At 41.4% G+C, this 21,462-nt stretch overlaps 1 protein-coding gene across 1 annotated transcript in view; it reads right to left on the bottom strand.

Annotated features, from left to right (window-relative positions):
- Positions 1-10,296, bottom strand: part of CFAP91 (cilia and flagella associated protein 91) — a 30,261-nt gene extending 19,965 nt beyond the window's left edge. The window contains exons 1-10 of the mRNA XM_082751699.1: positions 10,290-10,296; positions 9,735-9,805; positions 7,564-7,721; positions 4,726-4,809; positions 3,160-3,216; positions 2,111-2,292; positions 1,269-1,446; positions 789-946; positions 351-533; positions 96-238 (exon numbers count right to left, since the gene is read on the bottom strand). Coding sequence (XP_082607825.1) covers positions 96-238; positions 351-533; positions 789-946; positions 1,269-1,446; positions 2,111-2,292; positions 3,160-3,216; positions 4,726-4,809; positions 7,564-7,697 — 1,119 coding nt within the window. The 5' untranslated portion in view covers positions 7,698-7,721; positions 9,735-9,805; positions 10,290-10,296. The remainder of the gene's footprint in view (positions 1-95; positions 239-350; positions 534-788; positions 947-1,268; positions 1,447-2,110; positions 2,293-3,159; positions 3,217-4,725; positions 4,810-7,563; positions 7,722-9,734; positions 9,806-10,289) is intronic.
- Between the last annotated feature and the right edge of the window lie 11,166 nt (positions 10,297-21,462).

Below are 21,462 nucleotides of genomic sequence, written 5' to 3'. Positions count from 1 at the left end.
GGAAGAAAGCTTAAATGTATATCTTCCCCAAAGCATTTCTGAACAGTTAAAACCTGAGAGGAACTGACAGTCTGCTGCTGGATGCGGCTCCATACCTGGTGAACCAGTGCCAGCTCCACCTCTAGTCTTGCTGATCTTTTAACAAATCCAGTCTTAGTAGTAGTGTGCTTAGGCTTTGGAGCTTTAATCCTAGCCTGGGTGACAGAATGTGGCAGAGCTGCTTCCAGTTCACACAGTCCTAAGAGACACAAAGAATGACTAACTAATGAAGCGATGGAAAAAGAATTTTCAGTTTCGTCAAAATTTTTAATAAATATGTCATAAAAACTAAATGTTCTGAAATGCCTTACCTGCAAAAGTGCTAAGATAGAAGTTTTTTACAACAAAGCGTTCAGAATGGTTGTCTGGGAAATAACCAATCCTAGATAAAGGAGCATATGTTTGTGATGCAAAGTCAGTATACTCTTTGATGATATCTCGTCTCTCCAGTTTCCCCATCACATTCTTCCTCTTAGCTATCAGTTTCCTGAGCACTAGAAAGAAAACACAAATATAAGAAGTTTCTTCATACAAGGAATTCTAAAAAGCCTCATCTTCAGAAATTCACAAAGGCTCTTGCTGGGTAATACAAAATATAAGCTGTTTGACCAGAACAAATGCTGGCCATGCGTATCTATATTGTGGCTGTGAACTGTTTCATCTTCAGTAAAGACTGCAACTTTCTACAGATAGAAAGGGCTTGTTTGAAAACTGTCTTGTACTGCTCTCTCCCTGGTTTTCAGACTTACTCAGTACAAAGTCATGCTGAATCTTTTTCATTTTCTCTTTTTTAGCCTTCTGATGATTTTGCCAGTGGTCGTCCAAGCGCTTGGCATCCAGCTCACTCTGTTTCTCCTGTTGCCTCAGCAGCAGCTTCTTTAAGACTCTCAGTCGAATCTCCTGCAACCTGCAAGGTAAAGAAAGGCCAGGTATGAGTTAAAGCACTTTGCAGTGTTCTGTGCAATCCTGTCGTCATCAAATCCCACATACCACTGCTTTATAGATAGTTCATACTGCATATTTAATATTTAATCTTTCATTTTGAAAAGTGAAAAACTGTTGTGGTAGCAGTCTCTAATATTGAATTTAACAAAAATATTTCTTCGGAAAATCAGGGGATTTTTCACAGAAATCAAAGGTGTGCACCCTCTGACCAATCCCCTAAGCCTTGTTGTTTATTCTCTCTTGGGGTGATAATTAAAAGAAATAGTGTATAGCTGGACTCCTACTTTTCTATTTCCTGTTCTCTAAAGGCCCACTCCTTCCTCTCCATATCATCCATCATTTTCCTCCTCTTCGCAATTTGTGCAGCGTTGTCCATGGCTGGAAGAGTTGCTTCCCACGCACGTTTCTCCCGGGCACGTTCAATCATCTCCACCTCGGCTAGTCCTGCTGGTAGCCCCCGACCTTACAAGGACAAGCAGTAGCAGCTCTTTAGAAGAATCGTGAATCCAACAGTACACTAAGCTTTTAGAGAGCTTCATGGGCACATGCTCATATGTTATACCAATGCAGAGCAGTTAATAATCAGAAGTAAATACTTCTAAGGCCAATGAAATTCTACAGAATGAGTAAAGGTTGGACCTACAGTTGCTATAGCTTAGCTGGCATTAACACTAGCTCTTCATTCCTTTACTGCAGTCTGGAAAGGAGGACATTTTCTGAGAATGGACACTTTCTTTGGCGTGTCCAGTATCTATCACTATTGCAGGTGAGACACTGGGACATGAGGATCACAAGCTGCATTCTGAGGCAGCCTTCTTACGGTTTTCTTTCTGATGTCAGAACAGCTGAGGAACATCAGGTAAATGCAAAATTGCTCCTAGTAAAACATACAACCTTTTAATCTTGAGTGATCTTAAAACTCTTTATGAAATGCCTCAGAATAGCACTATTAAGCAGTTAAATATCACACATATTTTAAAAATAGCTAAAATAATGTGCCCTAAGGGAAGACAGCAATGGTCTACCAAAGCCAGCAATAGACTTGAAACCTGACATTGAATAAAAGAGAATATCCTGCTACAAGGGGCATGTAATTGTTATAATTTATTTTGATTTCACAACTCACCCCAAGTGAGAGTAGCAAGAGTCAGAAGTTCAGGGACTGAGCCACTGGGAACTACATATTCAGGGGAATAGGGATCCGTTTGGGCTTCACCATCCCTGTAATCTGTCTGTGTGCCCAAAGTTCGTAACTTGGGACCAAAGATCTTGCTGTCTCTTGTAGCTGAAAGGATAAAGGGATCTATCCTGAAAAGAAATGCAATATGGAAGAACATTTGTCACATTCATTTAAAAGGAGAAAACAAATCAGAAATGCAACACTAAGTTAAAGGTAAGATATTCAGTTGTACTGTTTTACCTTATCATTGCTCTCATTGATGTTAACTCCATCATCTTTAGTAAAAGCAGACTGAGACAACATTGTGTCCTTTGAAAGCTCTCTTCTTAGGAAAGCAATCCAGAAATCTTCCTGCTTCAGCTCTCCTGATTTTTTTACATGCAAATCTTACCTATGTATCCATTATAAAGCATTGCTTTTAATAGGCACAAAAAACTAATGGTTGAGTATAAAATGAAGGACTGTTTCAATTTAACTTATATATCTGCTTTTCCAACATTTCCAAAACTAAACTCAATTCTGACTTAAGCACGTGCAGGTATAGATCCTACTACAAACTGAATCTGCTTATGTTCCCTTAAAATTTGATTCCCACTGAAAATGGGCATCAGGCTACCACATTAGACTATATCATGGATGCTCATGGATTGCAACTATCACAGACATTGTAATAAAATATTAGAATTTGCAACTATATTGCTGTATTGGAGAATCATCTGTATTGGCTTCTCTTGGCTTTCTGTTTCAGGCCTTATAACACACGACACACACCTCTTCTACCCAGAAAGCACTACTTACCCACTGCAAGCAAATTCTGAACCATGCAGTCACCTGTTTCTCCAGGAGTTCTCAACACTGAACAAACTCTACCTCTTAATGAGTTTTTCCTGTTGTTCATTATGAAAACTGTTGATCACCAGCTAAATAGTTAAGCAATCATTTTCTGGTGAGATGTGACACATTACAACAGTATTGTTCCATAAGCCAGTACTTACATTTCCATTGCATAACAAACATTTGGTGGAAGCAGCTTATTAGAAGGGATGAGAGGTCTGAAAAGAGAGAACACAGAGGTAAGACAACAGCTATGAGGCTCAAAAGATCATTACAATTTAGAAAAACTGCAGTGTAACTTCACTGAAATTAGTGGACTGATTTTCCCCAACTCAAGTTATGTACTTGCATGCTGTGCCTGAATATTAAAGAATTTTTTCACAGCTAAGGAGCAACAGCTAATGCTTCACCAACAGAAGTACTATTCTTTTGACAAAGAAGGGGAAAAAAAAAGTATTTTCTCATTCTAAAAACTTGATTTTCCCTTCAACTTTTGATATTGGTCCACTTATGGCATTAGAGCAGTTACAGTAATCTGTGCTGTGCTAGAAGTGAGGAGTCATAGATAATAAGACAAACTAAATGGAGTGATTTTCAACAGGATGGAGATACTGGACATCTGTAGACTACTTGCAAATGGTCCATTAGAAGAAACTAAAGAAGTAGGCCTATTGTATTTGTTGTACAATGATCTACACTAAGACTGAACAAAGGAAAAGTATTCATACTAAGAACTCTTTCTTAGGAATTCCTACAGTTTGCTGTTCCATATCAATTTTGCTTAGTCTCTGAGAGACTTAAGACATTATGACTGGAAAAAATTACAAGTCTGCAATTTGGAAAAGGTGGAAAACCAGTGTTTTGTAGTATGTTTTTAAACATACAGTTTTCAGAAAAGAGATATGCTTTGTATTTGCAGTCAAAACTGAATGGAATTTATAAAGAACTGCTGATTGGGTAGGAATACTTTATTTCTGATTCCCCCTTAACATACAATTCTTTATTTTCCTTTTCTAAAGTAACCAGATGAACTAAAAACTTTGAAATAACAAAAGCTGTGCATGAGACTTTTTGCAAGTGACCTAGTCCAGTTTCTCAAGATATTTTACCTGTCCTCCTCCAAAGACTAAATGTCAATGTTATAGATAGGTCAACCTACCATCAAGCTCCCATCAGGAGTGAACCCTATTAGAGTTGACCTATTGGACCCTACTATTGTACCTGGGTTATGGCAGCATTCAGTTCTGCATGTGAACTCTTTTTTAAAGACATAGTATGTTGCCACATAAGATAAAAATGTAAAATTTCTCTAAGACTGTTAATTCACTCTGCCAGAATTACTCTTGATGAGTTTATTAGCCTGAGTTTTGATGTTTCAGAGAAGTCTACATTTACAAACAGGTATTTCAATGTGTTTGGGATTGGAATTCTTTGCTGCTTGTAGAGAAGTTTCCTGAGAGCCTTATGCTCACTGAGTTGCTGCTTACGTCTTGCTACACTTCCAATTGGAATTGCAACACAAGACAGTAATTAGAAGTTAGAATTAGAAGTGAGTGTGCTCACAAAATTTTGCATATGTTTTATTAATTATTTGACTTATTTATGGTTTGATCTTTTCAGAGTTGCTTTGTTTGTTTGTTTTAAAGGCTATGGCATTCATTTAGGTGTACTTTAAACTTCAAAAAAGCAAGCTTCTGAACTCTGTTTCAAATCAGGTCATTCCTTACCTTGCAAAATATTTGTAACGATTCCTTCCACTAACTTCAGGATCTTCATACATGATTGGGGGTATTTGAAGAGAAGGTTGACCTCTAAAAGTCAGAATACAGGATTCTTTAGTATCACATAGGAAGTATATTCAGAGCAGTTTGTTGTTAATTTTTGTGTGTTTTTTTTTTTTTCCTTATGCTTCATTACTTATTTTTTATCTCTACTTCTCTGGTTGCACAATCAAAACATACACATTACAATTCTGCAAAATCCCCATGCCTATGCAAGCAATTATATTTGTCTTTTTTCATCCTTGGTATAGAAATAGAAATACATTTTTATACTTTATTCGTTCCTTCCAGTGCATGGGCAAAGATTGTCATTGTCTATCTTTAATAAAATTTCCTTATGTGCTTGGCATGACAAGGACTGTCCACTTGTAAATGTTTGATCTTGTAAAGTAAACAACATTTACTGGGAACTGTGGGGGGCAAGTTCATTCCCATAAGAGTGAAAAACTTTCCATAACAGAAAATATGCAGAAAGCAGTATAGTGAACAAAGTGAAAGACCACCATTTGCTACCTTTCAAAGAGTAGCTAAAAAGATTTTGAGCAAAGGTGAAAAAATTTAAAATCAACTATTTCAATTTCAATTATCCAATACAGGAGAAAAAATATGCTGAGACTAGTGCATCTTTTCCAAGAATAGTCTTCATTTTTTCCCCATCTTTCCCCATGAAGTATGTAGACTGTTTAATTTTTTCACTATAACATCTTGGATTTCTTTGTTGCAAACCTTTGGATAACCATGAGGTCTACTGAGGCAATCAGTAAGAGAATGGGTAGAACTCAGTCCTTTGAAAGCTATGCATCAGGACTGCTATTTGATTTCACAACTACTTCATACTACAATCTTACTCTTCTCAACCTCCAGGCTTGTTAAAACTAACAAAAACTTATTTAAAGAAAAGTCCATGTCATGCTATTAAGGTAAATCCTTCCCTTAAGTTGCATATAAGGCCAGTCCTGAAGGTCATGTTTTCCTAAGACCATTCTTGGTGACTTATAAGAATCCTGACTTTAAATGTATGGGATTCTGTGTACTGCAGTTTGCTACTGTCGCCCAATTTTAAATACAGAGGCATATTTACAGAGATAAAGTTAATAACACATAATGTTGCTCAACAGCTGGGATGAAAACAGAGGACCACATACTGAGATCAGCTGCCTTCAAAGACCTCGTGTGAGCCCTGTGAGCTGTGATGTGGAACTTGGGGAGCCAACTGTATGGTTACCAACTCCAGCAAAGCCTGAAGAGAGATAAGCCTTAACCTCATGTGACAGACAGTTTACTGCCAAGGTAAGCTTAAAGTCATCTCTTCCTAGCACTTTCCGTCATAACATGTAACAAAAGAGAGGGGAAGGGCTTGGGATGCAGTGCAGTAACATGAGATACTTGCTCAGCACTAATTAACCTATTACTGTAAAGTCATGTTTGTAATTCAAATGAGTTAACTGAGCCGATGGCTTGTTCCACTAGCGGTCTCTGTGTATCAGTGTTGCTTCGTCCAGATGGATTTGTTTCACTCAGCACAGGTGGGCACTTATTTTTATGATCTAACTTTATTAGCATAAGCAGTTCACCCTATTATGATATAGTTATAGGCACAATGGGAACCCGGTGAAACAGCCCCTTTTATTCCACAGATCCTGCCTCAGATCCTGCCTCTTCCATGTCCTTGACTTGTATTTGCTGACTTTGCTGAAATAAACGAGCATTTACTCCTGATAACCTTGCAGAAGCAATACAAATACTGCAAAGGCAGCTGGAAAATATTCTATCTTCTGTATCAGCAACACTGTCAATCAGTGCAGGTTGAAAGAGAGGGGATGTATTTCCCATCTTTTGTTAATTGCAAGATACTTTGCAAATACATGTTGCTGAAATAAAAAGTAATTTTAAAGCAGCTAAGGTGTCAATTAAGTTCCTGTTACAGAATAACAGGCAAAATGGAAGAAGCCACTGAGTTTTGCATGTGCATGGGGACAGCTTGAACTGTTGAAATTAAGAAAAAAAAACAAACTTTCCACAGTTATTAATTTATTGTAGAAATGAAAAGAGTATGCTTTTGAAACTGAACAGAAACACGTGAAATATTTAGTTATCACTCAAACATCCTTGATTATTGTCTGGCAAATGGTATAACTCAGTTCACAACAATATCAGAGAACTTCTCTGAAAAGTCCATGGTCTAAAGTTAGCTAGGAAAGAAAAAAAATCTGAAAACAACTAGTTAGGCTGGTGCCTGCAGTCTTGAATACAGCTCTAAGAGGAATCCTAAAGATGCATGGTGTGGCAAAACACATAAATGGTTGCTTAAATATTTGCTGAATCAGAAATGCAAATTGCAATGCCAGGAGAAAGTTCATCTAAGAAGCCCCTGAACTAAAACTGTGGTGCCTTGGTTCAAGCCCTATGCTCTCTTAAATGTGCAGCAAAAGCAATCTAACCAGCTGCAACTTCATGAGACTACAAGGAAACAGCTACCACTGAAGTAGCGCACATGAGCCACTGAAGTCTTTGTAACTTGTCTGATCTCTAAGAGATTGAAATAACTCTCTCCACTTTGCCGGCAACCCGTTGCAGAGCAGATAGCACAAGGATGAAGGAATGTGCAACATCCACCCTATAAGAAACAGATGGGCAACCATACTCCACAACAGCTGCAATCTCTTAATTTCAAGGGATATATAAGTAGGAGCAAATTGCAGTCATCTCCACTTCAGTGTGTAAGGGTTTTTGTTGTTTTTGTTTGCATGTTTGTGTTAAATTACCCAACCATGGAACACTTACAAAGCAAGCTGCTGAAGAGCCTCCAGGCGCTGCTGAGCCCTCCCTCTCCATCTTCGGTCAATCAATGGAGGCACTGGATCTTTGCTGTCCAAGCACAGACTGTAGCCCGGGAAATGGATCAAGCTACTAAACATGCTTGTGAAAATTGGTACCTTTACCTAGCGTTTGTGTGGACACAAAGAAGGAGAATCAGTGATTTAGTGATTTCAAATAGCATCAGAGAGATCAGACTTTCAGCTGATGCTGGTAAGTATATGTATGTGAGCAGCCCATAGAAAAGCCTGGTGTTATTTACAGGACATTTGGGATGAGGAAAGAAGAAGGCATACATATGCTAATGATGTCAGCTGGTTAGATGGTACTTCTCAAGATGTGGAGCATACCAGACAAGCAGCAGATGCACAGATATGTCTTGTGGCTGTTTTCCAGCGTCTAAACTTATACTTAATATCTAAGGGTCTAACAGTTCATCACATAAAGAAGTTAGTGTGCATTAACAGTGAGTATGCAGTAATGTGAACTTCTAACACATTATCCCATGTAACTCCCTCCCGTTTCATGTGCTCTAGAAGTGAAGTAACATATTCCACTTACAGAGTAAAGTTACTTTATTTTATACTATAACAATTTTAGCATGTGCTAAAAATATCTCAATGGGTGTTAGCACACAAAAATGATCACATTAAAAATCCACACCCTTCCTTCTGGAGCACTGATTTCCCTGGACAGACATGCCTTAAATCTCAAAATTTATGGTTGCCCATAAATCGTTGGAATTGTGTCTCTGCTGTAAGTGATGTAGCTATACTGGCTTGAGTTTCCGTAAAGCCTGAAATCAGTTTTGAATTGTGCATTGACTCTTTCATTTCAGGGGGTGCTAACTCAAATGCATACAGGATTATAGTGACATTTCAAGCACAGTAACTCATCGGAGTTAGAGTGTCAGATTATGAAGACTAGGCAAACTACTATGAGTAACTGCTCGCTGTGCGTGAGACTGCACTTTCATTATACTTCTTTTGAAAGGGAATTAAACTTCTAAGATTTTGGAAGAGCTTCTAAATTAGTATTATTTCATCCTCTGTCCGCCTCATTTTGTGATGCTATAGACCAAGAATTCAAAGTCATATTGTTTTGTATTGCAGATTATGCAGTTGTTGATTCATATGCTTAAAACATGTTCTGTACAAATTGAAGTACGTCACCATGCCCCTCTGCAACATTACATGGGTGACATCCACAACCTCAGTGCCAGTATGTCTGCTTATTTTGTCTGGCCTGAACTGTTAGAACAGCCATACCGCTACAGGCATCTTTATGATGACAGTTTCCAGCTCCTTGTGTGTGTCTCAGCACAGAGGTGCAGACAAATAGGCATTTCTTTCATTTAGATATGTATTTACATATAAAAGAGCCGGAGATAACTATGTAAGAGACATCCAGAAACATTCTCCAAAAAAAAAAGTTTTTTGATCCCATTGTTGGAATGCTTTCTAGGGAATGTCTCATTGCTGTACAGGAACAGACTTTCAGACTTCAGAATATCTGCCTTGCAGGCTCAGTCAAGTGTGTAGTTTCAGCAAGACTCTTTGTTTAAAATCCAATTCATTGTGCAGTTGTAGCAAGTCTGTTTTTCTTTGGCATCCTACCTATATGCAGCCTGTCCAGACATCAATCACTGTCTAAAGGTGTGACTGTAGCTCCCTAGGGACATGCCCTAGCTGGTTTTAAACTAGCAAGGCTGAATACTGGTAGGAGAGGGACAAAGCCAACAGGGAGCTAAGCATGGGCTAACTAGCTAACAGCTTAGCTAGGAAGTGAAACTGTTCCAATCTCGTATGAAGTATTAGGATGGGTTTGTAACCTTTTACAGGCTGTGTAGTCGATGGTACCTAGGTGGTTTTAAGCTGTTTAAGTATGCTACCTTGTGCTGCAGTGTAAGTATATCCAGAGGTAAGTGAGAGGACACCGTGCAATAACACATTTTAATAGCTGTGCTTGCAGTTGCTTCCCGTATTGTCTTGTATTTGGTAACACTGCTTCCTTTGCTTTGTATTTTGCTGTTTAGTGGAGTAGCTTAGACCTGAGACAGTAAGCAAATTTCTATCCATGTGTGTGCATACACCAGAAAAATGAGGTGTATCTGTGAGCTATCTTTGGCCAACACCTACCAATTTATCACCGATAAGTTGGATATTTGCCTTTGAATGGTCCTTCTCACTCGACAGCGTGTACAGAGGGTCTGAAAGACAAGAAAACAAATGGAACCGGTCACGTACAGGAGGAACCAGCATGAGGCGCTGCTCAGGCTCTAGTTCCCTCTTTATGTCTGTCCATAAGAGATTATAAACCAAGCTAGGAAAGAAAAAGTGAAACATGACTCCATAGTAACTCAATTCTGCTATCACACAGAGGAGCCTCAGCGCTGACATACAACTAGGTGTGCATGCAAGAAGACAAATCTGCAAATAACACTTTCTTTGCAAGCTCTGCTGCAGAAACAGAAATAAAGGACTGGACAGCGGTGAGCCCTCGGAAGCCCTCATGCCACCGAGCACGGCGGGATGGGGAGGAAGACCCGGCTCCCCTCCAGCCCTCCCCGTCCACAGCCTGCAGCCAGCCCCGGCAGCTCCGCAGCTCCCCCCGGTGCCGGGGCCGGGAGCCCACCGCCCCGGCCCCCGCCTCGCAGCCCAGGGGCTCCGCCACCCCCGGCGCGGTGCCGGTACCGTAGAGGCAGTCGAGGGGCCGGCCGGACGCCATTTGGGAGAGCACGGCGCCGGCAGCGGTTACTGTGGCGACCGGCAGCGGCGGGGCGGGTCTGGCCGCCGGGACGTGCCCATGGCGGAGTGACGCTGGCTCGGGGGGGAGAGTGTTGGGTGACCTTCAGTGCCGGCACTGACACCAGTCCTACACTGCCACCACAAGTCCTTCACCATCACCATGAGTCCTTTGCCACCACATGTCCTTCACCATCACAACTCCTTCATCACCACAACTCCTTCACCAGCACAAGTCCTTCACCACCACCACGAATCCTTCACCACGACAAGCCTTCACCACCACCACAAGTCTTTCATCACAAGTCCTTCACCACTACAATTCCTTCACACCAGCACAAGTCCTTCGCCGCCACCATGAATTCTTCACTTCTACCACAAGTCCTTTACCACCATCACAAGTCTTTTATCACCACAACTCCTTCACTGACACCACAAGACTTTCATCACCACAAGTCCTTCACTGTCATCACGAGTTCTTCACCATCACAACTCCTTCATCACCACAACTCCTTCACCACCAGCACAAGTCCTTCACAACCACCACAAGACTTTCATCACCACAAGTTCTTCACCGCCACCACAAGACTTTCATCACCACAAATTCTTCGCACCAGCACAAGTCCTTCACCACCACCACGAATCCTTCATCACCACCAGCCCTTCAGACCAGCACAAATCCTTCACCACCACCACGAATCCTTCACTACCACCACAAGTCTTTCACCACCGTAACTCCTTCACCACCACCTCAACAAGTCCTTCACCAGCACTACCACCTCAGGGCGCCATGTATGAGGGGTAGCCTTCACTCCCTTTCCCAGTGGTGGCTGCTCACTCAAAGTGGGCCCATTACACGGTTGTAAAGGGCTGCATGGTGAAACAGGCATAGATGTGGTTTGGACATAGCTTGAGGAGGGCGGGGAGTGCTCCGCTGAGAAAAGGGAGGGGGGACAGGCTAGGCGGTTTTGCTTTTCAACAGCTCTTGCTCAAGTTGTTTTATATGATGCTCTCCAGTTCCCCTGGATCCTTACTTAGTGCTTAAGAAAAACTGGTCTAGCAATTATGCTGGGGGACTGGATTCAAGCCTGGATATTCTTATTCCTGGCACTGCTCATGACTATAGGACATCCCTTACTATAAAGTGGTGAAAATAGGCTTGGTGGAGCAGCCAGAGGTATTTTTGCATTTGTAAAGCATCTGAAGAGATGTGCACAAAGGATTACAAATAAGCATTATTCTGTTATTGGGATGCATTGATGTTTTTGAAATGAGGATGGCTGTCACCTTCTCAGAGGAGCAAATCTAGAAACACTCATGTTGTTAAATGGGATGAGCTCTCCTTTTGTCAGTCTGAGGGGATATGGAAGCAATGCTGCTGAGACTACTCTTTTAGGCAGAACAGGACACAAAAAGCAGTGGAATTGCAAATGGGCCATCTCCTTTGCCTATAAGCTTAAAGTAGCATTCATTATTCATTGAATTAATTATTTTGTATACTAAATAATTATTTGCAACTTGGTGTGTCTGATGGAAAATTTTGGTCCCTCACTGCTTTATCATAGGAGAGAGACACAAGGACTACAGTTCCAAATTTCATGACTCTATCAATGCTGTATTACTTTTCTTCAAGGCCTGATGCTTGTTTGAAGCAGCAAGGTAATTCTTAGGGTAATAGATCAAAGTGGGTCAGTTGAAGACTGAAATAAGAAATGCTGCCACAGCTTTACATAATGGATTGATTCATCCTGTAAAGATAACCAGCTGGCTGTAATCATAGAATGATTTGAGTTCCAAGGGACCTTAAAGATCATCCTTTCCAACCCCCCTGCTGTGGGCAGGGACACCTCCCACCAGACCAGGTTGCCCAAAGCCCTGTCCAACCTGGTCTTGAACACCTCCAGGGATGAGGCACCCACAGCTTCTCTGGGCAGCATGTTCCACTGCCTCATTACCCTCCAAGTGAAGAATTTCCTTCTAACACCTAATCTAAATTGCCCCTCTTTTGGTTTAAAACCTTTCCCCCTTGTCCTATCGTTATCTGCCTGAGCAAAAAGCTGCTCTCTATCTTCTTTATAAGTCTCCTTTAAGTACTGAAAGGCTGCAACAAGGTTTCCCTGGAGCCTTCTCTTCTTCAGTCTGAACATCCCCAGCCCTCCCAGTCTTTCTTCATGGGCCTCTTTAATAAGAAATTTTACAAAGTGATGCTTTATAATTATTAACAGGGCAGCAAACATCACTTGTTAATAGGCTTGCCTAACATTTCCCATGACCAAGTTCCGTTTTCCTTTTTCTTCTATCTCATTGCATTAGAGTTTCATAATTTCCATGGTAAAATTTTCCTTGCTGGACATCTGCCTTGAGGTGATGAGGTGTGTGAACTGTACCTTGGCCAAAAAATGTTTTTGTCAGCTCCACCCTCTCACATTTTTCCCCTTTAAGTTTTTCAGGGAGGACAAGATGCAGGTGGCTTGGATTTTTTTTTTTTTTTTTTTGCGTGAGTGAAGGACTGGATGGAAATTTAGTAGGGAAGGAGCAATGGAACAATTTCATACATGTAAGTCGATGCAGATGTACAAATCTCAGGATGTAGCCTGACAGATGAGTGCTCTTTGGAACTGAAGAAGATCAGAAATGTGCAGCTCCACTATTAATTTTAACTGCTTTACAGTGATCTAAATCTATGATGTTTCTGCCATCTTCATTCTCTGTGAGCTGCCTGGCCTTACTGAGTCTGACCTGTAGCTGTTGGCAGCTGGAAGACTGTGTGATGAACCAGCTCAGGAGACTGATGTGGCTGAAAACTCACCTGCCAGAAGATAAAACACAACTTTTTAGGTTGCTGCATAGCTGCCTGAAGCTATGAAGCTTTGCTGAATAGCTACCTGAAGCTTTGAGCGGGACCTGTGTGCTCCCGCTCAGAGGAGGTGACTGGTACATGTGGCTGAGCTAAAAAGCTCAAGGTTCAGGTTCCTGGAACTTGAAATACAGGTGAAATACTGGCTTATTTTTAGCTGATACTTCTGAGAAATCTGTGAATTACAGATGTGGACAGTGAACAGTCTGGCAGTGTTTAAGCATGTATCAGTTATTACTGTCTTCTTCATTGTTCTTTGCCTGAAGGCTTCATGTTGTGGTGTCACTTCAGCTGCTGTGGGCCTGCTAGGGTCCCTGGAATATGACTGTGTGCTATGGAATATGCTGAAATGGCAATGTGCTAATGTTTGTTCTCAGTCAGCCTTTCTCTCTTTCTCTCTGCTTATGCAGATCACCCATTTTTAAAGAAAATGATCCCCAGATATGAAAGGCTCTGAAAAAAATCTTTGATCCCAGACTGTACACTGTGGCAATCATATCTCTGACCAACACTTTGGAAAAGGGCCTCAAAGCTTCTCTGGCAGGTCTTTGTGTCGAGGACACATCCTGTTGCTCTGGTTAATGTGAGCTGAAGGTAACTAAGGTGTAAGCAGTCTATCTCTCTCTCTGTCTATATATATATATCCTCTGTTTCTTACCTGCTATTTTTACAACGTAACTGTTGGGCTTTCTCCTTAGGGCTGCAGGTTGAAGCATGATTTTTTCTTTTTGGTTGGTTTTATTTTTTTTCAGTAATAGCTTTTCCAGATCAAGACAGTGTAGCTGAGCTGGTGTCCTGTCTATCTGATGATTTCTTATAGCCATTTGGCTGTGAGGAGGCACCATACTCTCAGATATATGAGTAAGCTGTCCACACTTCCATGAGTTACTGTGCAGCATCTGATGGAGTGGACTAACTCTGTGCCAGTGCTTAGCATGTTGCAAATTTGTGGTAAAGTGCACTAGTTTAGCCAGCCGTAAAAGAGGCTGAGCTAAATGCATTTTACCTCACATTAACCTTGAGGCAGGACAATGTAATTTGCTGTGAAGAGGAATTACTGCTACTCTGTTGATGGACTTGTTATGCCATGATAACTTGCTGAGGTGTTTGAATTGTAAAACCAGACAGAGGTGGAAAATTTAGGCGGAGTAGGCTTGGGCATCAGTTGAGAGCAGAAGTAGGTGGACGAAGAGAAGATGGATTGGACGTGGAAGTGTGGTTTTAGAGGAGAACCTCGGCTGGCCGAGCAAAGATAAATGCACAGGGGAGTGGGGTGGTAGGGAGCCAGAGGAAACAAGAGAGACAGGGTGAGCAGTCAGTAGTAGGGAATGGTGGTGTGGACGAGAAAAGGGGAAACTGAAGTGAGGAGATGAGGAAGTGTAGAAGGCTGGGGTGTGAAGCAGTCGACCCGAAAAGATGGTGGATCTCTACCTGGCCCTCCTTCTGCTCTGTAGAGCTTGGGAGGGAACTAGGTTTTTTGAGTGTGACTGCTCCTCTGCAATTCACGAGCATCTGTAAAACCCCTGCCAAGATGTCATCCGTCTGGCTTTACCCACAGTTAGCGTAGATGTTCCTCTCCAGCTCCTTGTTAGCAAAGACTGACCGCCCTGTTGTGCTGAGTGTGTGTGGTGCTTCGTGGTGGCGTTTTCCTTGTAATTAAAGAAATCTAAGTTCCATCAACAAAGTTACAGCATAAAAAGCATTGTTGAAACGCCCAAATTAAAGCCACCCGTGTAAAATTAGTAACTGTTTGATGCTATTTCGCAGCTCGCCACGGGATGTCACAGTTTCTCCACGTACAGGCCATCCATCACAGGCCCAGGCCTGGGTGGTGCCAGCTGGGCGCTCCTGTTAACCACGAGGTGCTATCAGGTGAATTTGGCCCCTGGACCCATCCCAGAGAGGCCCTAAAATCCATTCCTGGGCCGATTTCGCTGTGATTCTCTAGCTCTGTACGTACAACACTCAATGACTGGGCAGATGTGGTGAAACCTGTTGGTTTTGGGGTCTAGGCCTTGTCTCTGTGCTGGCTCTTGGCTGTAGCAAGGCATTATATACTTTATATACCTATATTATACACCATTATATACCTATAGATTTGTGAGGCGAATATTTCACTTGTGACATCTTTTGCAAAAATGGCCTTAGAGTACTGATTGAGCTAAATGTAGCTTCATCGAGGTGAAGTCTTTGGTTTCTCTATGCTGTTTTTACTAATAGCTCTGCTAAAACAGACATCTTGAGATACAACCACTGAAATGGAAAAAAAAAAAAAAAACAAAAAAACAACAAAGATGAAGCTATGGGAAACCTTCTGTTCGCTCTCTGTCTTCTTTTCTTAGTATGACTGTTGGCATGTTTCCTGCACTAAAAGCAATCTACAAATGAGGATAGCTTCAAAAGTCAAAGCTCAAAGAAAACGAAGCAGCAAAGCAGCAGTGCTTTCTGATCACAGTTAAAGGATTCACTCCAAAGCCTGATGAAAGATTTCTATAATGGTTTTGATGATCACTTTACCAAATAATAATAATAAAAAAAAATAGAAAAAAAAAGGAAAAAAAAGAAAAAAAAAAAAGCAGGAGAGGAAAGGGGGAATTAAGGACGATTCCAGCTAACGTGTATTTTCTGTATTAGAACAAACAAACAAAAACACTTCACCAGTACAGTTAGACATGCATATTCATAAACTTTATTTCTTGGATGAAACCTGGAGGAAATTCTTAGTGATCAGGGAATGACTGAAGCAGAGATTTGGTTGATTTGCTGGGCTGAAGTCAGGAATGTTGTTATCTAGTCGGAGTAGCAAAAGGACCTTAGATTGAACTCCTTAGGGAACTAGTGAATTCCTAGTATTCCCATACAAATACTCAGAGGAATAAATGGCAATGCCAACACGTTAGCTTGCAGCATTCAGGTTACAGTGTGTTAACACACCTCACTTTGAAATAAAACATTGGATGTGCTCTCTTCCTTGTCTCCTCAGTTAATAGTTGAATCACCTGAGGAGATGCTATGTCCTAGTCCGAGCACAACAGCACAACATATCACCCTGTATTTCTGGCTTAGTAGGAGTTGGGAAGAGCTTGTATCTTCAAATAAATCCAACTACTTCTTGCTTCAGAAGACCTGGATGTGCATGTAGCTGGATTGTGATTGAAGGCGTACCAATTCCATATCTGCTTCTCATTAGGGTCTGGCTCTAGCCTTATAAACTTTTTTTGTCAATTTTTAAAAATAAAGAACTTAATAACTATGTTTACTTGTAGCAAATCATCACTCAGCCCAGCCTGGAGAGAGGTCCTGCTGAGGTACTCATCTCCATAATATTTGACTGGTGATTCCTGTTCAGCCAGCAGCTGCCATCCTGGCCATGCCAATCGATCATGCCACCTGGCTCTGCTCTCCTCCCAGGGCCAGCATGAGTAAAAGAGGTGGTGACTTCCTAAGAATGTCAAGGGCTGTAGATAGAAGGTTGTCTCCTTGATCCAAGGAGATCTGCGTACCCAGAAGTTCACAAGTTCGGTAGTTAGACTTTACTGTCTGCTTGATGGATGGTTTGTACTAAAGCCAACAATAGTTTAGAGTAGATTTAACAACTCAGCAGATGGGGGGACAGGCAGTATATATTTATCTGATGTATCAAAAACTATACAAGGGAGTATCTTGTTAACATTCACAGCATTTCAGCCAGCTCTCCTTGCTCTTCCTACTATTGTTTGTCGAAGTGCCTGGTCAAGTCTGGCTTCTAATAGTTGGAAGATTTTTCCAGGAAGTGAGTGTTTATGTTTGTATAAAGACCTGAGGTGAAGGGAGCTCCAGGGGCCCTTGATTTTCTATGAGTCTTAGTCACTCTCCTCATGGAAATTACATTGCTGGCCAGATGTGCTATGTATCTGCATTGCACCTTGTAATTATGAACACAGCATAATTATTCCATACATCAGATTCTTATTTCTTCTCAGACAATTAGTGGAATATGATCTTAATCATCTCTATTAAACCTTTCAAAAATATTTACTTATTGTCCTTTAGTTGCAACCCACTGGACCGAGTTAAGCTGAGGGCCAACACGCATCCAAGGGCCCAGGGAAAGACTATCAGAAATATGGGCAACACAGCAGTTGCAGAACAACCAGGTCATGGCAAGAAATAACCCTCTGTCATTGCCTGTATCCACATAGTCCTTACCACTTCACTTCCCAGCCTCAAATGGTGGAAACGAAACAGAACACAGTGCAGGATCTAGAGCACATTGCCATTGTCTTGATACATCAACTGTGACAGCATGATAGGAACTTGTCCTTTAGCGTGCTGATCTGAAAACATCCCCTCTTTGACCCTATGTAAATCTTTGGATGACCTTTAGGAGAGTCAGACTCAGAGGAACCCATTCTGGGTTTTTAATAAGGGACTGGAGTAGTTGAAGCTAATGACGCACCAGTCCGGAGTAAAATTTAGTATTTTTTACACAGAATAAGTACCAACTTGTTACCTGGAGAAAATCCTGCACAGCATGCTGGTCTTAAAATCTGACCTTAAGCACTCAGGTAGTCAAGTCCAGTTGTTTTTTGGTGGGAATGAGGTTTTTAAAGATATTCTTCAGAAAGTACCAATAATGCTCATTAAACTCAGAAGTTCTCCTGAATCATCAAGAAGAAAAGCAGAAGAAATCAACTGCGGGAGAATTGGGTATTTGAAGTTGAAATCTAGCCTGACCACTGATGTGAAAGCAATGGCTTAAGAGACTCCATTTTCTACATTGTCTTGTAACCCTGCCCAGCAAATAAGAGCTGTGAGGAGTCTAAATGGATTTAGAAGATGTATACTGCTACCTGCTCTTGACAAGCAGCTTGCAGCCACAGTCAGTGACACGTCAAAAATGGAAAGGCTCATATATTTGGAAATACTAAGTATTTCTTCCAGGCTTCCATTTAGCTTCTATGATTTGTTGTGATTGTTAAATTATTTGCTATCGCGGAGCTCACATTTCATAAAACACGATCGAGAGAGACTTCAATAGACTCAAACAAGCAAGGTTTGCTATTGACACTGACATCGAAATGGCACTGCACCAGGCAGAATAAAATTGTTAACAGCAGCAATGCTAAGGGGAAAAAGGGATGACTGTAATGTGTGTAATAGACAAAAAGTGAACCTCCTGTATCACCACTTCTCAGCTGATCAGCAGCTGAACGCCATTCATCGGAGTTGTTCAGTAACACAGCCTGGTTTGCAGAAAAATGATCAAGAGAAGCTGGTGTTATGGAGTATTTTACAGGGGTCGTTTTTCTTCAATGCATAGGCCAGAGGACTTGGGTTCTGAGTGAGATTTCGTGTAGTGCATCAGCACAGACCTTAGGGAGCATTTGCCCTCTGTGGGGTGACTAATCGGAGATCACCCATGCATGCATGAACTGCTGTATTTATGGTGGCTCAGCTGCCGCATTCAGATCAGTTCTGGTGATTTCTACAGGGGTGATGCAGAAGTTTAAAAGTCTTACTCCTTCAAGTCATGAGAAGTGAGAATGAAAGAGGTTTCCTGTTTGGAATATCTATATATGCAGCTGCTTTGGTTAACTCTGTAGTGGAGAAAATATCTGAGGATAGCAAGACTTCCTCTTAGGTGACTAATGTATATCTCGTTCATGCCTAAATGTTTTTAAACTTGGACATTTTTTCTGTTTGTTGTTGTTGCTTTAACTGAAAATCGAGAATTTAATGAGCACAGATAGACAGCCCTTTGCAGATTCATGTCTTTTGGAGGATTAGTGATGTTATTTTCCAAATACAGGCTAGGATTTTCTCAGCTGCTAAGCAAACAAACTCTCAGGTGATACACACTTCTCTTCTTCAGCCCCACTCCCATTTTTTGTTGGTAGGACAAGCATCCATCTGTGTGCAAGCACCTGACCCTTCCTTCCCACCAGCCTGTGCAGTGGGGTATATCCCAGAGGGCTTGGATTTTCTTTGCTGTTCCCTCCAGGAAGGGGGGCAGCCGACCTGCCATCCCAGCAAGCACCGAAGCAAGCTGGCTGTGCTGGAAATGTGCATCCAGCATCAGCTGGGGCACATGTGCGCTGTGAAAAAGCTGCCGTGTGGCCACAGCCCCAGTTGCCTTTGCCTCCTAAGCCTGCGCAAGTTGTTTTGTGTCACAGCACAAAATTCCAGCTTCCTTCTTTTGTGATGTTGCTACGGTGATTGCATACCGAATGTGCTGATCTGGCTTTTAGGGTGTTGTAAGGCAAGTTCGTAATCTTTACTAATATGGTTGGATATTCTTTCAGTGGGAAGTGAAAAAAGGGGCATAACACAAAGCAATGATAACCTTAGCACAAACTGGGGAGATATTTACAGCAAAAATGTTAGAAAAACATTACAATTCTTTAGAAAAAATACTGTTTTTTTTTTTTTTTTTTTTTTTGGTGTGTGTTTTTTTGTTTGTTTTTGTTTTGTTTTGTTTTGTTTTGTTTTTTCTATACCAACATCCAGATTTCTATAGAAAGGTCAGTCTGCTGGAAACGAAGTCTAACCTGTTCTATAAAAATGTTGGTTTCTTAGCAGAAGTAGTGGTGGCAATGCTTGACATTATTTCTGCCGCAAATTTTGATCAGGACAAAAGTTTCTGCTCTGCCTTTTGTTGTAGGAGGGTCACCATTTTCTTCACTGTAGAGGGATGGGCCTCAGAGCCCTGGTCCCTGCATGAGACCCCATAATTTTGGGGATGTGGGAGGCAGCAGTTCAGTTCTGCTTCTGAAATTGAAAGCAACTGCAATCTTGCAAACTGCCATCCACCTCCAGCCTTTGACACTTGGAAGATTTGGCTGAATTTCTGGCAAGAGGTGATCTGTTGCAGTGCTAAACTCATCCAGGGCATTCACACTGAGATAAATGCCTTAAAAGTGACCTTGGTTCTACTCTGTTTTCTTTAAGGACTTGCTCTCACGTATGGAAGGAGCCTCTCCCCATACAGCCTTCTGTGGTGATCTCCCAGGAGGGGACAGTGCAGTGCTGTTGTACACAATCCCTGCATACAGAATTCATGCCGTAGTCCTGGAACACTGGGATTTGTCTTTCAGGCTGGGAAGGGACTGGTGCATCACACTTTGAAGTGATTTTAGCCCAGGTTTAAGAGAATCAGTTACCTTCACCTAAAGATGGAGTCTGAAACTTAGAGGGGCTGTAATTAACCACCTTAGAGCCTCTTCCGTTGTACAAGACCAGAGCAAAGGTCCTTCTATCCTTCGTTCTCACTCAGGTCACGCTGCTGAGCAGATGGTGTGTGGCAGTTGCAGATCTGCAACTATGATCAAAAAGAGATGCTCTATCCTGTACCCAGGCAGTTAACATGATAAGCAGGTGGGCCCTGACAAGTCATTTTGCTCGGACATTTCAAGTCGTTTTTTCATAGCATGTGTATTTAAGTGTTGACCAAAAATGTAGACAACTTATTTGACAATCAGACATGCTGTATGGCTGACTGGGCTACTGAGGCAGTAGCTGTCTTATGTTTACACTAAGTCAAAGACAAAAATATTTCTCTAGATCAATGTTAAACAGTTTTTTTTTTCTTTTTTTTTTTTTCTTTTTTCTTTTTTTTTTTTCTTCTTTTTTTTTTTTTTCTTCAAGGTGGTAAAGGGTTAATGGTTCCTAGAATAGACACTGTGGGGAAGATATCAAAATACCTTTGTCTCTGTTTCACCACACAGATTTTCCACATCTAAATTCATCTTTATGTTATGTATATCAGAAGTGTGAGAAATCTGGAAAACCCCAGACTACCCTAGGCTGATGCTTTCAACTGATGTTGAATAGGGGTTTACCCTACATAACAATGAACACACATATATTTTTGAGGTTCCTTGAAAAGTCTGCCCACTTGAATCTCTCTAACAGACAACTACTTCTTTTTTTAGACAACCATTTTTTTCAGTTGTCTGAGGCTGAAGGTAAAAGAAGCTGTACATACATAGACTGCAGTGCTACTGGGAGGCTTACATGTTTTGTGTTGTGACTAATTCTTTAATTCTGATAAAAGTCCATACAGGGAAAATAATTTGTATCCCCATGGAAACTGAGCAATCTCCCCCAATTCACCAATTACTCCTCTAAACCCAGAGCTGTAAACGTTCAGTGCTATCTGTATTCCTTTTACTCCCACGTGTGGCACCAGGCTGCCAAATGATATGGTAGATTGAGGAACCTCTCTTTTTTTTCATTACCTCTTTCAGAGCCTCAGAGATTTTCACTGAACTTCCTTGGAATTCC

Source organism: Aythya marila, assembly GCF_965140915.1.
Source record: "Aythya marila genome assembly, chromosome: 1".
Lineage (NCBI taxonomy): Eukaryota > Metazoa > Chordata > Aves > Anseriformes > Anatidae > Aythya > Aythya marila.
Note: the sequence above shows the minus strand (reverse complement) of the source record. Positions and strands in the feature narration are given on the sequence as shown.